Below are 16,885 nucleotides of genomic sequence, written 5' to 3'. Positions count from 1 at the left end.
TAGGAACATCAGCTCTAACAAACACATTCTAACTCATAAAAAATCCCCCCTCTCTGAAAAAGGCTGGAGTATTCACGTTCAAGTCTTTGCATCTGTGACCCCAGTTTTCCTTCCCACCACAAGCTCCATTGATGCAACTTGCTTTGCTGAAACTCCTGCTAATATGAACTGATCCTCGTTCTTATTTTCCTGGCTTTCAGACACAGGTCCCTTTCTGCAAGGCACTGTACACATCCCTCAGTTTCTGTATTTTCTTCTAGTGCTAATAGGACGATGTGAAATAACGAAAACAATGAATTCTTTCTGTTGCAACGCATTTGATGTGAAAGAAAACACCGTACAATCAGCAATAACTCACTCTTTACTGAGTTGCTCTCATTCCCTATCAGAGAGTGATTTTTCATCTCAATGTTGCTGTTTATGATCATAAACTCTTTATATACTTATAAATCTCTGATTATTTGCTATTCATACTGTGTCTTGAAGATAATGTCCGTGTCTCTTTTGTTCACCATCCTCAGTGCTTGGGCCATAGTTAGTAGATACACAGTAAGTTACTGTGAAATGAATAATTAATAGGTCTGCTTGAAAGAACTGTAACATATAATTTCAATTATCTGCATAGGCAACTGACCCAGCCTTTTATCTATATATCTGTTATTATGTAATTAAGTATACAACTATCTTTCTTAGGAAAGCATTACTTGATAGAAACACATTTCCTTGGTTATTTTGTGAAACAACTATACTTCACTAGTTGTCATTAATTTTAAGGGGTGCAAAAAATTTTCATCATCTTTAAGAATTGAAGTTGCTCTGTTTGCAACCCATTCTGTGCTCTTTTACATATTTGACTATAGCTGGAAAGAGATAGGGCACACTGGCATAGTTATAAAATTAGCTCTAAATCTTGTTAATATTAAGAAAAAATTTTAACCAAAATTTCATTTCAGGTATTAAATTTTGCTATTTTCAAGATTCTTTAATTTTCCAGTGATTTAAAAAGTTGCACACAAAATATTCTTCTCATATGATAATGTTGATGGCTTCATGCTACTACTATTTTATGATAATAGAAATTATTTGATAGACTATCCTTTAGACCTATCTATGATGGTTACGGAGACATCTGAAAGAATAAAGACAGAACAATTCCTAAAAAGCCATACTTATTCTCTTATAGTTAATGACATGAAAATATAGACAAAAGAAAAAGAAATACAGTTTTTTTATAAGTAGGAACGGGATTGTGTTCCTGACCTTGCTTAAATACACATGATGAGCATATAAATTGATGGATTTTATTCTGCATTTGGTCCTGAGTTGAATTTGTGAAAATTAATGAGCCCATTTCAGCTCAAGGTAATATTAAATAAGTGGCTGAATTGTCTCACATAGCTCCCGAGAACATCTGTGTTGAGGACAGATGGTTCTAGATTTGTGCCGTTATCCAGAGTGTGCCATGCATTTAAGTGATTTAACCTCTCTGAACCTTGGAAATCCTAGCACAGATGCCTGCAGTATAGGATGGTTGTGGGTAACCACAGAAGGTCAGTCACATCAATGGTCCTTGTGTGTACATGACGGCAGGGCCGACCTCCAGACTCATGTTCAATACTATGTTCTATAGTGACTCTATTAATATGTGTTTACTTTAAGCCTCATCTGGTTACATGCATCCAAAGAAGAAAGTGATTTATATAAATCATATAGCCACAAAAGAGCAGTGTGCCTGAATCAAAGACAAATACCACAAATTTCATCTTTCAAAGTCACCTAGCCTTGCCTTATATTACACACAACACAGCAACTGTTTCTCTAAAGACAGTCTTTTGGGTAACCCATGTTCTTGTAGTTTGGCCGTCATTGTGTGGCTGTTTTAGATTTCCCTGACCTTACATTCAAAAACTTTTCTTTTTAAATTATCTTTTAGAAGAACATCATGTAGTAGAAACTTTCAAAAGAATGTCTGAACTTGACATACAGTAAATTTTGATATAGAAACTTGTTATATGTTGTTCAGAGTGATTTCTGGTTCTAAAGACAATGTCTGTGGTTCCTTTTGGTATTCTGTGAGTTCTGTGTTTCCCTGGAGCCAATTCTGTCTCAGATGTAGGTCATGGGAATAAGTTCTCCAGTTTATGTTTAGATTGCTGCTTCTTCACTTACTTCTTTTTTTAGCATTTTAAAGCTTTTTTTTTTTTTTTACAGTTTCCCTCCTACTGTTTTGTTTGGCAGAAGCTGCTAACTCAAATAGCTTAAAGAAAAGTTCCACGGTAGCAGGGTGCCATATAAAACAGGATCCTGCACCTATAATTTAAATGATCACAGATGATAGAATGCCTGCCATTAAGAAATACATGTTCTTTATAGCTTATCTGGAAAGAGATTTCCTTAGAGTGACATGCAATATAAGAATTCTTGAAATTAGTCCAGGTAGCCCCTCAGTTAGATGGAACACACACTAGCATGAGAAAGAAAGCACATTAAAAACAGACTTCCTGCATGTGTCTCTTAATAGTAAGCTATTTAAATTATTGTGACTATCATAATTTTTAAAGTGATCTAAATTTTTGTGTTAGTCATTAACTTTCTCTTTTGATCTGTAAATATTTTTATCTATATTATTAAAATGAATGCTATTTTGAAAATAAGAATCAATTAGGTGTGCAACTCTGTACATATACATATATATATCATATGAAATGGATTGGTTATAAATATTATTTGTTCCTGATGAAGTTTTAACCTACTGGAATAAATGTGTAAAATGTCTTCCCAGAAGGGAAAGAAGTGCGTTTTTCTTTTTCTTTCTTTTTTTTGTTTTTTTTATTTGTTTTAATTGATTTTATTGAGCTATATGTTTTGCTCTGCTCCCTTTCATTCCTCTTCCCTCCCCTTCAACCCTCTCTCACGATCCCTATTTACTCTTTATGAGAGTAGAAAAAATTGTACAGGAACCAAAAGCTACGGAGAAACCCTGTCTCAAAAAAACAAACAAAAAAAAATGTAGCTTTTTTTTTTCGCAAGTCACTCTAACATGTAAAAGTAGGGTCAAGGTACACATTAACCAGAAGATCTCTGTAGCCTTTTTCCATATGCTCATTTCTTTATTGAAATGCAGGTACATTTACTAGATTGGAATATCAGGTTTAAATGCGCATTTATGAAATATAGGAGACTATATCTTCTGTTCCTGCTCTGCCTTGGTCTTTGTGGCTTTGTTCTTCTTATGGAGTGTAGATGGTAGGGAGAAAATAATGTTGGAGAGATAAGAGAGAGAGTGGAGGAGGAAGGGAGGGAAAGGGGACAGGGTGCTTCCACATTGCTGGTTTCTGAGACATAGTTATGTTTCCAGGCAACAGAAACATCTTTGGATTATCCCATATATTTTGTGTGTGCAAATATGTCTGCATGCTTGTACTCAAACACTGGAAATTGCCACCTCTCCCTGAAAGCTGAATCAGACAGGCTTTCACAGTGTGCATAAGAAATAGTCCTTAAGTTCAGTGACTTAAAATAATAATAAGTTTTGATTATGTCTTTTAACCATAAACCATCCATCTAAAATTGTACTAAGCATTCCAGAGACTTCTTAGGGACTAGTGTGGTAGAATAGATGGTGGTTAGAGCAGAACTCGAGGGCACAAGGGGCTGAGGGAGTTGGGACTGGCTGGTTGCTACTTATTGTCTAAGAGTTTTCAGAATTCTCTACAGGGTCCTCCACAGTGTGTTCCCTTTAGACATCTAAGATGATGCTTAGCAATTCACAAGTGATATGCATTTTATAGCTAAGCTTGTAATCTATATAGCATTGATCTGGCATAACCTGTTATTTGAGACAGTTACAAAGCCCAGCAAGTTTCAAAGAAGGAAGAAAGACACCACTTTTTTTTTAAAAAAAAATTGAAGTATGGATTTCTGGAAGATAAGTGACAAAGGGAATGTCATTGGAATCATCACTTTTCAAGTGTCACAGATTTATTTTCAAAACTGATATAGAAATAATTAACTATTTTCTTTTTCATGGTAGTGATTAAAAGGTAAATGTAGTCAATGGAGGAACAAAGCCTGCAATCTAAAACCCCTTAAAAGAAAACGTATGTTAGCCCTGGCTTGGTAAGTCCTGGGCTGTTCATACTCCCCTCACTCTAACACATTTCCTTTATTAAATTGTTTGACTTAAAAACAACTGAGTGTATATGTGAGCAAAATCTGTTGACACAACGACAGCTTGCAAAATGAGAAGAAAGAAACCTGCCTCTACAGCCCATCTCTTGCCCATTTTTACCGCTTAGGTTAAGCAAGGCAGACACGGGGGAGAAGCTGATGAAGGCATATCATAGGCATGGCCTTCTTAATAATATCTATTGGGCAAGAACCCGACACTTCCCAACACATAGGCCAAGCAAGAGAGAATAAAGGCTGGAAATCACTTACCTGAGAATCACTCCAACCTCATTGTGGAGGGTCTAATGCAGGATAGGACATGCTGAACATGACTTAGTTTAACACTGTTATTACACAATCTCTATGTTTGAAGGGAAACAAAGTCTCTTTTCACAACTCAAGCCAACATACTCCAAAAAGGAAACGTGGTCATTAGGTATTTAGTGTTATTTCATTAGCACAGAAACTGTTTCTCTCTTTAAGTTGTTCTATTAAAATGCTTATCCAAGTATGCAATTTTTTCTTTTAATAAAGAGAGCATATATTATTAGTATTATGGTAGCTACTTGTGTTGTAGTGTGAATTTCCTTTCTATCTTGGGCCAGTGTTATTTCTGTATCAGTGGGCATCAACACATCTTTAGAGTGATGATGCAGATCTCTGTATTTCTCTGTCAGAGCGTCAAGGGGTGTGTAGTATGTGTGTGTGTATTTGTGTGTGTGTGTGTGTGTGTGTGTTTTGAAATCAGTGATTAACTTCACTGTACTCTAAGGCAAATGACTGCTTGAAACCTATTCCCAAATCTTTAAAACTCCTTTGTTTGTCTCAGAAAGATAAGAATGCATGAACAAAAATTAGACAGAGTTGTCATAGTAGGAACTTTCTGTCCTGCGCTTGATTACAATTAATAATCAATAAAAATTGAAAAATCATGTTGATAACACTGTATTACATTACACAAAATTAAGTAGTAATTTCTTCTCTAAGATGTACTTTTACTACTATGTCAAAAGAAAATCAAAGCTGACAAGATTCCAGCAATGTTATTGTTGAACTCTTTAAATGTTTAAGTGTAAGTATAATCCAATTTTATTTTAGCTTTTTTTCTTCCTGTACTCTAAAATTTATTCTACTCAGAAATTTATGTATTCTGGTTTTCAATAATATAATTAATTAACTTGATTAGTTACCTTTCCATTAACAAGATTTCCATTTCCTTTATCTTTAAATGTATAAAAGTAATCAAGATGAAACGCTATAATAAAACATTGTACCTCATCTTATATTTAGTTTTTTTAGTTTGTTACCTTTATCAAAATTTTTGTTTCCCCATGAAATATAGAGATAAAATTTCAAAAACATTTTAGTCTCCTTAAAGACACTTCTGTATCTAATTGGAAACATTTCAAATTCCTTTAAATTCTTTCACAGTTTCATAGATGTATTCAATGAATGTTAGTAATTTTCACTCCCTATTACCCTTCCTATTACTTCCTTCTCCCAGGGGACCCCTTATTCTTACCAACTAATTCCCTTCCTATTATTATGTAATTGAAATTATCTTAAAATTTGTTCCTCTATAATTATCTTTTAGGTTTATGTTTTAGAGTCTGTACATAATATGTAAAAGACAAAATTCAAGTAGAGATATATTTGATTTTGAATTTTTACGTTGCCTATTTGGAATTACTCTGGCTGTTTTGCTGATTTATCTCTTTTGGAGAGTCTACAGACTGAGCTTTCTACATGCAGTGGGCTGTGGGAGACACAAGACCATAAAGAAATAACTTGGGGACTTCTGGTATACTGTAATAATTTCATAATAATTGAGATGATTGTGTTGAAAACCTTTTAGAATAACAGAATAATGGATCTGAGCTATTTTATTGTTCAAATTTGACATGAAAAAGACTAGAGATTATATGCGTATATTCTTTGAAATACAAATATGTTGAAGTAAATTCATGCTAATCATGCTCCAGCATAAATATTACTTACTAATCTTAGACTGATGCAACTATTGCTGGTGGGAGTGAAAGCTGGTAGAGCCCCTTTGAATATCAGTATGGCAATTTCTCAGAAAATTAGGAAACAACATACCTCAAGACCCAGCAATACCACCTTTGGGTATATACCCAAAAGATGCTCAATCATACCACAAGAACATGTGCTCAACTATGTTCATAGCCTCATTGTTTGTCATAGCCAGAACCTGGAAACAGCCTAATTGCCCCTTGACCAAGAATGGATAAAGAAGATATGGTACATTTACACAGCAGAGCACTACACAGTGGAAAAAATAATGACATCTTGGAATTTGTGGGCAAATGGATGGATCTAGAAAATATCATATTGAGTGAGGTAACCCAGACCCAGAAAGACAAATATCATATGTACTCACTCATAAGCGACTTTTAGATATAAAACAAAGAAAAACCAGTCTACAATTCACAATTCCAGAGAACCTAGACAACAAAGAGGACCTAAGAGAGAAATTCCTGGATCTAATTTACATGGGAAATAGAAAAAGACAAGATCTCCAGAGTAAATTGGGAGCATGGGGATCATGGGAGAGGGTAAAAGGGGAGTGGGGAGGAAAAGTGGGGAGCAGAGAAAAATACATAGCTCAATAAAAACAATAAAAAAGAAAGAATGGTGTAATCCAGGAGTCTAAACACACACACACACACACACACACACACACACACACACACACCTTCCCCATATCCTCCAGGCTTCCTGCACTTTGGCGATACCATTATGTCTGTTGTTTAACTTGTGCTTTCTGATGAAGTAGAAAATCTGAGACCTGACTTTTACTCATATCTGGTATGCTGTGGCAAGGCATTTTCATTTCTCTATGTGTTGGATCCTTTCCACTTATTCATTCTCCCATTTAGTGCTTTCACTTTTTTCTGTATTAAAAACTATACAGAGCTCTTTGTTAGACTCAAAAGTGAATAACAGTGTAGGGATAACACTGTAATTATAATGTTAAAGTGGATGGGGGATACAGTTGCTGGGAAAATGAAAACACACAAGGGGATTTTTAAAGGCAGGTGAGTATGAATGAGTTATAATCTGGTAGAACTGCCTAACCAGCATATGCTGAGCAGGTTGCCATTCAGCAAGCTGGCACCTTCAGATGATCCGCTTTCACTGTTACTAAAGCAGAAACCTCCAGCATGCATATCATAGCCAAGCCTCGATCTTACGAGTGACAGCAATGCTTTCTGTGGTTATGAGACCTTATTTTTGTCATAATGTTTTCTTTTGATAATGTCTGATCAGCAGTGAGTCAGTAACCCAGGCTTATCCTCTCTGCTGCAGCTCTCCACAGTGTTGTAGGTTTAAAGTGTTAAGAATGCAAAACTCTACTAACAAAACACACTGATAGCAATTTACCCCCTACTTTAAAAATATGTCATGCTTCCATGCAAGGGAAATAACAATGGCTGCAATGTTATTAACATATAAAAAGGCATAGTGCATAGTACATAATAGTGACAGGCAACACAATTGCACAGGCACAGGAAGAAAATTATGCTGGGAAGTTTGGAACTTCTTGCCCTTACTTCAGAATGATGTTGGAAACATGTTATTTTTAATATGGGAAGAGCAGGCAGGTGGTCCAAAGGCATTGACCCTAATAAAGAATAACTAATGTATAATTGCTATGTTTATCTTCCTGAACTGTTATTGAATAAAAAATGACTTTCATTTCTTCCCTCTAAGACATTAATGTTAGTTTTTCACCCACAAATCCATGTAGGTGGTGTTTGTCTTGTAATATAAAAATGAGCATTTGTAGACATCAGTGGATTATGATTAGAATCTCTTCGTTTTCACAAGGGAAGAGGAGGGGTGGTTGTCATGGAAGCTTCTGAGACACATCAACGTTCCACCCAATAGACGGCACTACAAAGGTCCTTTGCATACAAAAGCCAAGTTGAACAAGGAAGGACAGGAAATTATACACCAGACCAAATTAGTTTTAAGGCTTCTGGACTTGAGTTTTGTGAGATTGGTGTCAGATCGTTTTAGCTTTGGCAGTCAAGCAGGGTATTGGGTAGAAAAAAAAAGATGTTCAATTTTCCAGAGATTTCCTGTGTTTGTTATTGTAAGGCTATGATTTATTAAGAGTGTCTTACTTCTTCAAGCAGACCAAGGTTTCCCCTGTGCTACTGAGGCTAAGATAGATGAGGTTTGTGCTTGGCGTCTAGGAATGGGACGTGGTTATAGGACCCAGGCTACAGTGCTATTCATAGCTGCCTTCAGCTCTTTCACCCAGGATTGTCAGGAAGCACTCGAGTCTCATTTTTTTCTCATTACCACGTTTCCAAATGTTACCTTTAAGAAGAATTACTATTCATATTGAGTTTTGAGTTATAGGGTCTGAAACCACATCATTCATGTTTTTCCTCTAATCGATGGCATGTGTTGAAGAAACTGCATATTCTCCTATCTGCCCTTCTTTCCCACTTACTGTATCCCTGCATGCAGAAAGTAGCACTGTCAGTCTTGGCCAGAGGAGACTCTAAACAAAAACTTCCAGCATTATTGTTTTGTTCCAATAAGATTTGAATACTGTTCTGTCCTGATGCTAGACAAAAGCAAATACTTCAAGATACTGGTGAGCAGGGAGAAAGGACAGTTATATATGTCCATATGTATAGGTCTGGTCTGGAAAAAATTAAGATAGTATGTTAAAAGAATTAATAACTAGATATACCTAGAAATGCTATGAACATACCAAGAATAAATAACACCCACTGGTAAGGAGCTTCCTTCCTGAGGATATAAGACTGGAGGACCCTCTTTCATAAAAATAATTATGATACCAGATTTTATTTAGCTATGGCTAATGATAAAAATTAACTCATTATATTACATATATAAATATGACATGTATCTGTAAATTAAGTATGATAATAATTTTAAAAACTGAGAGGAATGTGAGAGATCATTTCATAAAATATTTCCTTCAGTGTTGATGCATTAATTGCCTTTTTGTGTGACAATGCTTTTTAATACTTTCTTAGTGAGAGAAGGTGATATGCAGATTTTTGAAGAAGAATTAATATCAAACCTAGATATAGATGGTGCATGCTACAATATTGAACTGTCTGGATAGGTGAGGGTACTGGTATTTTGCCACAATGACTTGATTGTTTTGGGGTTTGAGTCCCACTCCATAGACCTTGCATGTTACAATACAGATCTGCCTAGCACAGCTTTGTGATAATTGGTACAATAGTGACACGAATGTTTTGGGGATGATCAACTGCCTCCTGGTTGGTTAGGAGGTCTGCTTAGTGGGGAGATATTCATGCCTCTGGAATTCAAGGCGTAGTTAAAAACAGATGGTCGGTCAGAGGACCTATTTGGTAATTTGCCCCCAATGTCTTGTCAAAGGCACATGCAGGAAAGTTACCCTCTAAATATTTATTTTTATACCCATGGACTGGTGCACCTTTCAGCCTTGGCCTTGGAAGCTTCTTTCAGCAATGGGCACCTGTCCAAGTAGGAACCCTTAACTGACTGAAATGCTGAGAGCAAGGAACTGCTGAGTGTTTTTGGCCCCAAGAATACTGTTGCCAACCCTCTGGGGCTGGGGACATATTGCGGAAGAACCATAGAAACCAAAGGATAGGGAGAGTGCAGTGAAGTGCTGTCTTCTGGATACAGCATCACCATTGTAGTCAGGAATAAACAGTTTTGGCTGCTTGCGCAGGGCCTGAAGAAGAAAGAAGAAAAGAAAGAGAGTGGAAGAGGAGACACATGAGAATAGGAATGAAGAGAGGGAATAGAGGAGACAGGAGAGGAGGACGGGCCACTGAGAAGGACTTAGTGAGAAAGGAATGGAAGAGGTTCCTGGAAGGTAACTGTAACTACAGTGCATTGTGTACACATGTGATGTTGACGAAAATTGGAAAAAAATGATCTGCTCAAAGCTTTCCATGTATAATATTCAGACAAACTTTCATATGCCAGCAGGTTCCACACACTCAATATTTTTTTCTCTTCAGCCATACATTCTCAGCAAACATGCATCTCTCTCTCTCTCTCTCTCTCTCTCTCTCTCTCTCTCTCTCTCACTCACACACACACACACACACACACACACACAGAGAGAGAGAGAGAGAGAGAGAGAGAGAGAGAGAGAGAGAGATACACACACTGTTTGATGTGTTAGAACTTTTGCTCAATATCTTCAAGGTCCTGAGTTTAATACCTAGAATTAATAGAAAAAGAATTGCTCTTTGAGTAGCTGACTAGATTTTTATAAAATAATTCCATTTTGGCATGGGATATAGACAGAATTTACAATAATTTCTGAAATGGTAATAAACTTATTTCTGACATTTTGGGCTATGTATTCATAAAAAACAGTATTTTAAACATTAATTATTTTGAATTTAAAATATTAATCAACTCTAAATGCACTGAAAAATTTTGATTTGTAGCTGGCATCATCAAATATTCAGTAAACCATTACTTCTTATATGTAAAGAATTTAGCATTTCTATCCTATTATTATGCAAATATACTTACATTTTTAATGAGTGAAAAATTATATATTATAAAATAATATAAGAATAAATTTACATATGGTTTATTGTAACTGTACACTTGTTCTCTGTACTCTGGTTGTGGTTTTCTACAATGGTCTCCATCTGATGGAAAGAGATATTTCTCTGACAAACGGTGGGACCGACACTTATCTATAAGGATAAATATTTAGATTATAGTTAGGAATTATGCTGATTTAGTGGGGTTGGAGGTTCTGGGGCTGCAAGCAGGAAGGAAGAGCTGCCTGCCTCAGTGGATGGGGGAGGGAGTGGGCAGGGCCTGTCTCTTAAAGGGATGGACTAACTTTTATACCACCCTAAGATTCATTTCTGATTCTGAATTTGTTCCAGTCATTTCACTGTTTCAATACCCATTCTCTGCCTTTATATTGCCTTCAAGACAAATCAGTTCTGACTAATATAAACCCAATTCAAAGACATGCCACTGAGTATGGTCACCTCCTTCCTTTATGACCATAGCCTCAAATTATGTGCTTACACTGCTGCCACAGGCATCCTCTCTACCAAAGATACCTATTTTTTAGTTTTCTAGCTTTTACTACTATATAATGAGTTATTTGAGATCTAGGTGTTAGAAATAAATATATGTTGTATTCACTAAGTCTGTTGATTGGGAATTTGGCCATGGCTTAATAGAGTGGTTATCTTTATTACATAGTTTCCAGGATCACAGCCATAAACTGAACTCTTTGGGGCTAGAGTAATCTGAAGTTGCTTTAATCCAGATATAGGGACTCACCCTGGTTGTTGGCTTGGTGACTCTATTCATCTTCATGTATATTCTCTGTGGAGGCCTGCCTCATTTTATGGCCATTGCATAGGAGATTTGGGGCTTTCTCCTGAAATATCAGGTGTTTTATTGTGTCTCCTTTTTATAAACTACTTTTAGAAATCACATAATATTGTCTCCACTCTAAGAACACTTATAATTGTTCTAAATATTACTTAGAACAATCACAGTATACACAGCTTCAAATAGATGGATAAATATATTCTATGTCTTCATCAACAGGGAAGAGAACTTGGGAAAGAATAAGAGACCAGAAATAGCATCATAGCTGATTTAAAATAACACAAAATTAATACATAATGCTAAAGCTCTTAGTTCATAGTCCACTGTCATAAATGCACTATAACAAGGCATGATCTTCGTAATTCACATAGCAGTATCTGTTTAAAGGGGTGATTACAGAAAACCAGGATTTCTGCCATTTTCTTTAACCAATTTTCTTGCAGTCATTTACTAGTTCAAGAATTAGACACTCATGATAGTATGGAGAATACACGGCAAAACATTGTGTATTTGTTGTCACAATATTAGTAAGAACTACTTTTTCTTAGTTACATGTGACTACCTCATTTCAGACATTAATTTGTAGAACATGTTTTCTATGTAACTATGTTTCTATGTAACACATTTCTGTGTAACTCATGCAGAAGGCTAATAATGTGTTTGATACCTTGCTTAGTTCCATACTTACATATAACTATTATGTATTTAAGATGGCTGATCACACTGAAGTGATGAGAGGCATTCATCGGTACCCAGGAGTTCGCTATCCTGTCCTTATACCTAATCTTCAGGGTTTTCACCATGCTGTAAGTCTGCTACTGTTTTTCTAAAATTGCCTTTATTGTCTTGAAGATCTTTGAAAGCTAAAATGCTGTCATATTCAATTCATTACTCTGCTGATAAACTAACATAAAAACAGAGATCAAGATTCCCCACGACATTGTTAGGACCTAACGTGTTCCCCATATAGCTCGCTCAGTGTAACTATTCAAGAATTTGACAACAAAAATATAATTCTTTATTTAGGATGAAAATTTGAAAATTTATTTTTGTGCTTCCCTATTAAGAATCTAATATATGATATATCTTAAACATTTATTGATGAAGCATTATAATTGTTAATATTCCTGAAATAAATGTTTTGTCAATATCTTGGGGCCAGTCTTTTGTTTCTATGGACTCTCCTCTTGGCTTAAAACCAGTCATTGTCATTGCATCAGCTTCTGGTGACTTTCTTATCCCTCTTCTATTTTATTTATTATGATTCTGTGCTTTAGGGATTTATGTGATTTAAATAAGAGTTTTAATGAGTACACATAAGCAAAGAGTCACATTACTTTTATGCAAAAACCTTTCCATATGTTCGTTTCTAAGATGTTCCAGTATATATTCCTCTTGTCAGTGAGTTTGAAGCTCTCCATCTGATCCTATGCTGCATGAAGTTGAAGTTATATGAGTCTATTTAGTACATTACTGTTGGTGTATATGCTGTTAGAAGTGTTTGTCCTTCATTTGATTTCATTTGATTTGATATAATTTCATGGCATTATAAAATTAAAGAGTGTTGCTGTCATCAAGTCATCCAAAGAAGAGAAGGTCTCTATTAGAGAAAATACTCAGGATATATCCTAACAATAGTTTAATAACAGAATAAATATTGTCATGGGAGTTGTGGATTTATTATCAAAGCATGGTGTAATAAGTTACTAACACCCGAGATTGGATGACAAATAACTTTGTGCCACATTTGTAAAATGAGCCCAATAATAGTTACAGGAGGTTTTCAGATTACAAAAAATGCAGGCAAAGTTCTGTTCTAACATTCCTGGCAAGGAATTGTACTAATTATTTCTATTAATGAAATAGAACTTTCATTTAATTTGTTCAAAATTCACATTTAAACAGTGGAACAAAAACTAAATGTTGCAAAAGATAAATTCTTTTTCTTCTTAATGTATTAACAGGTGATCAGAAATGAGGGCATGTAAATCCTAGTCAGTGAGTGAGACATTAACATGATGTCTTACCAACGAATCTTAGAAATGCTGGAAGCTTGACTTTTGAAATTATTATTACAGTGGTCATGTGTAGTATGGTGGTATAAATACAACAAAGGGGCAAAGGGAATAGACAGCAAAATCTAAGTGATGAATTGGGAAAATATTTTCTGTTGGCAAGACATTCTTTGTTGGATTATAGGAAGAAAAGAAAAACAAGTAGTTTGTATTGCTCTCTTTCAGCAAGAGATTTCAAAATAATCTTCTCCTAAAAAATGCAGGCTTTAGTGGGGTACGTGTTTTCCCCCCATAATTATGGTTAACGTGTTTTGAGGATAACATGATGAAAGACAGAATTAACTGGTTCATCATCACTGTGTTCTATGTGTCTCATAATCTTAAGAATAATGTAGTTTGTGGAATACTCGTGTTACTACAAAATGATTTTCCATTTCGTAACACTGTAAGTGGCAAAAAGAAAGGAATCTGGCTTTAAATCTTAAGGTAACATGAGAACACAGACATGCCGTTAGGGTAGTCCATCTCCTGCTACCATTCACAAGACTTTAGAACATGTTAGCATTGGGCTGTACTTTGTCTCTTTCAGGTTGCTGCTGGGGCCACTGAGATAGCAGTTTTTGGTGCTGCTTCTGAATCTTTCAGCAAGAAGAATATTAACTGTTCCATTGAAGAAAGTATGGGAAGGTTTGAGGAGGTTATCAGCTCTGCAAGGCACATGGACATCCCAGTACGAGGGTACTCAAGAAACCCAACTCAGTCCATTAGTATCTGTTTTTAGAGTTCACTTACAAACCACCATTTATGTATATATATATATATATATATATATATATATATATATATACTATGAACCATATTTATTTATAGTAATCACTGTGCTTACATCCCATTAATTATAATTACCATGTTTCTAGCCTATGGAATATAGAATTGGATTGATACTAGGGGAGCTGGATGTGAATCTGACATTAAGATTCAGCTATCCAGATGTGGTTATGTGTTGTATCAGACTCATACGTGTCAGTAAATTAGAGCTGTTTCTGTAAACACAGGTATATTTGAGATCCTTACTCTTTGCCTTTTCATGTAGGAACTATATTGCTTTGGATCTACATTGCTGGCTTTCATGATAAGAAATCCCATTAAGGGCAACAGAGGAGGAAAAATTGTCATAGATCAAAAAGCCAGTTTTCTCTTTTAGGAATTTACATGGCTGCTCTGAATTGAGATATCATGTAATGTCATTCCTGAATTCACTGTCCTGGGACTCTTACAATAGAGCCATGCACAAGCCATTAGAAAACAGGGTAGTAGAGAACAGAGACAGGAAGATAAGGAGGCCATTAGCACGGTGGAACCAAAGGAAGGGGGGAAATCGGCACTTGTTTTCGCCTGCTTCCAAGGTGAGCAGATGCAGCATAGATTTGGAGTTGTTCCTGCAATAAATTGTTTGTTATTGAAGAAAGACAGTCGTTTGTTTTCTAATAATTATATAAATATTCAGATATGATGATACTACTATTCATTCTGGGAAATGGATTTAACTGTACCTTGTAATTCTTTTAGTTGAGGTGAGCAAAATCCATAGCGGCGGAACAATTCAACAATTACTAAGAGAAGATGTTTGGCTTAATCATCACCAGCACTGCAAATTTAAAAATAATAATAAAGCATGTCCTAGTTAGAATTTCTATTGCTGCAATGTAACACCATGATCAAAAAGCCCGTTGAAAGGAAAGAGTTTATTTATTTGGCTTACACTTCTAGATCTATTGGAGGAATTCAGAACAGGCCCTCGAACAGGGCTTGAACCTGGAGGCAGGAGCTGATGCAGAGGCCATGGAGGAAAGTTGTTTATTGTTTGCTTCCCCTGGCTTGTTCAGCCTGCTCTCTTATAGAACCTAGAGCCACAAGCCCAAGGATGGCACCACCCACAATGGGCTTGGCCCTCCCCCATTGATCACTAATTGAAAACAATGTCTTGCAGCTGGATCTCATGGAGGCATTTCCTTAACTGAAGCTCCTTCCTCTTCCATGACTCTAGCTGTGTCCAATTGACACACAAAACCAACCAGTGGAATGTTAAAGACATTTTGAGGAAGGAAGTTGTGACAATTGGAATTAAACCTAGGCCACTGGGAGAAGAAACAGATTTAGAGTATACCACACCATGTTTTCTATTGAAATTTATCTTCTCAACTTTCTATCATAAAGCTTTTAAAAAGTATTTAATTATCTTTGTAGCTTAATAGATAATTTTCATGTAAAGAGCTTGTAAAAAAATTTAAATCCAAGATAATACACACCCATTGTCATAATAATGTATTTATTTTAAGGTCAAATTATATAACCACAATAAAAAAGAGAGATGGTCTATAAACCTTCAAATTCAAATATCACTGAGTTGTTTTGCCTTTTTTACCTTGACAATAAAGGGCATACTTTATCTACTTCAAAATGTGAAAAATATTTGGAGGAGAGTGTTTCTCACTGGAAAGTTAAGGAAACAGCATAAAATCGTATCAGTGAACTACAATTCTGCTTATTGCAGAGTTGTAATTTAGACAAATGTGGGCTTCCCAACACACTATTTTTTTTTCTTTTATCTCAATTTGAAGTTTATTTCTGGATTTTCCATAGGATTATTGTCCCTATCCTATAGCCATACCGATGAATATCTTGCATATCATCATTTTTAGAAATACAACTACAGTAGTGTGAGCCTTAATTGTTTGAGTACTTCATTTTCTTCCCTAACTTAGCACTGAATTTAAATATGATTCTATTTTTCTGTTTTATTTTTGTATTTTATTCATTCTTACACACACACACACACAAACACATTTTGATCATGTTAATCACTCATTATTTCCAAATCCTCTTACCTCTTCTTAACTTTTGCATGCCTCCTCCAACTTCATGTCCTTATAAATGTATATTATAAAATAAAAAGTCTAGTTCAAAGCAAAAAACATGAAAGATCTGTGTCTTGGCAGAGTGATATGGTCTGCCATTTTACCTCTGACATCTGAGCTATGTGAGGCATAAGTGTATTACTCCCTTGTTTACTAGAAGCCTAAGTCATTTATCTATTTTCAAAAGATTACAAAATGCAAGACTATATATCTGTGAACAGCGTCTGTGGCATTTATTCTCAACTTTCCAGAAAAAAACTTAAAACGAAATTATGAGACTAAAGAATAAGGCAAATTATTAATTAAATAATATTTAAAAACTCATAGATTTTATTTATGTTCAGAAAGCAAAGATAATTGTGCAATCTAATGTTTTATTCTAATACCTTGTTCTTA

The 16,885-nt window shown here is 35.4% G+C and overlaps 1 protein-coding gene across 3 annotated transcripts in view; it reads left to right on the top strand.

The window, feature by feature from the left end:
* Nucleotides 1-16,885, top strand: part of Hmgcll1 (3-hydroxymethyl-3-methylglutaryl-CoA lyase like 1) — a 123,639-nt gene that overhangs the window by 44,942 nt on the left and 61,812 nt on the right. For 2 of the 3 annotated variants that reach the window (XM_041679344.1, XM_041679341.1), the window contains 2 exons: nucleotides 12,267-12,362; nucleotides 14,161-14,309. In XM_041679344.1, coding sequence (XP_041535278.1) covers nucleotides 12,267-12,362; nucleotides 14,161-14,309 — 245 coding nt within the window. The remainder of the gene's footprint in view (nucleotides 1-12,266; nucleotides 12,363-14,160; nucleotides 14,310-16,885) is intronic. The other variant, XM_041679343.1, reaches the window with a different exon arrangement.

Source organism: Microtus oregoni, unplaced genomic scaffold (assembly GCF_018167655.1).
Source record: "Microtus oregoni isolate MIOR12 unplaced genomic scaffold, Mior012 000032F_ref0000030, whole genome shotgun sequence".
In the NCBI taxonomy this organism is placed as follows: domain Eukaryota; kingdom Metazoa; phylum Chordata; class Mammalia; order Rodentia; family Cricetidae; genus Microtus; species Microtus oregoni.
This window is presented reverse-complemented; position numbering and strand designations above follow the sequence as displayed.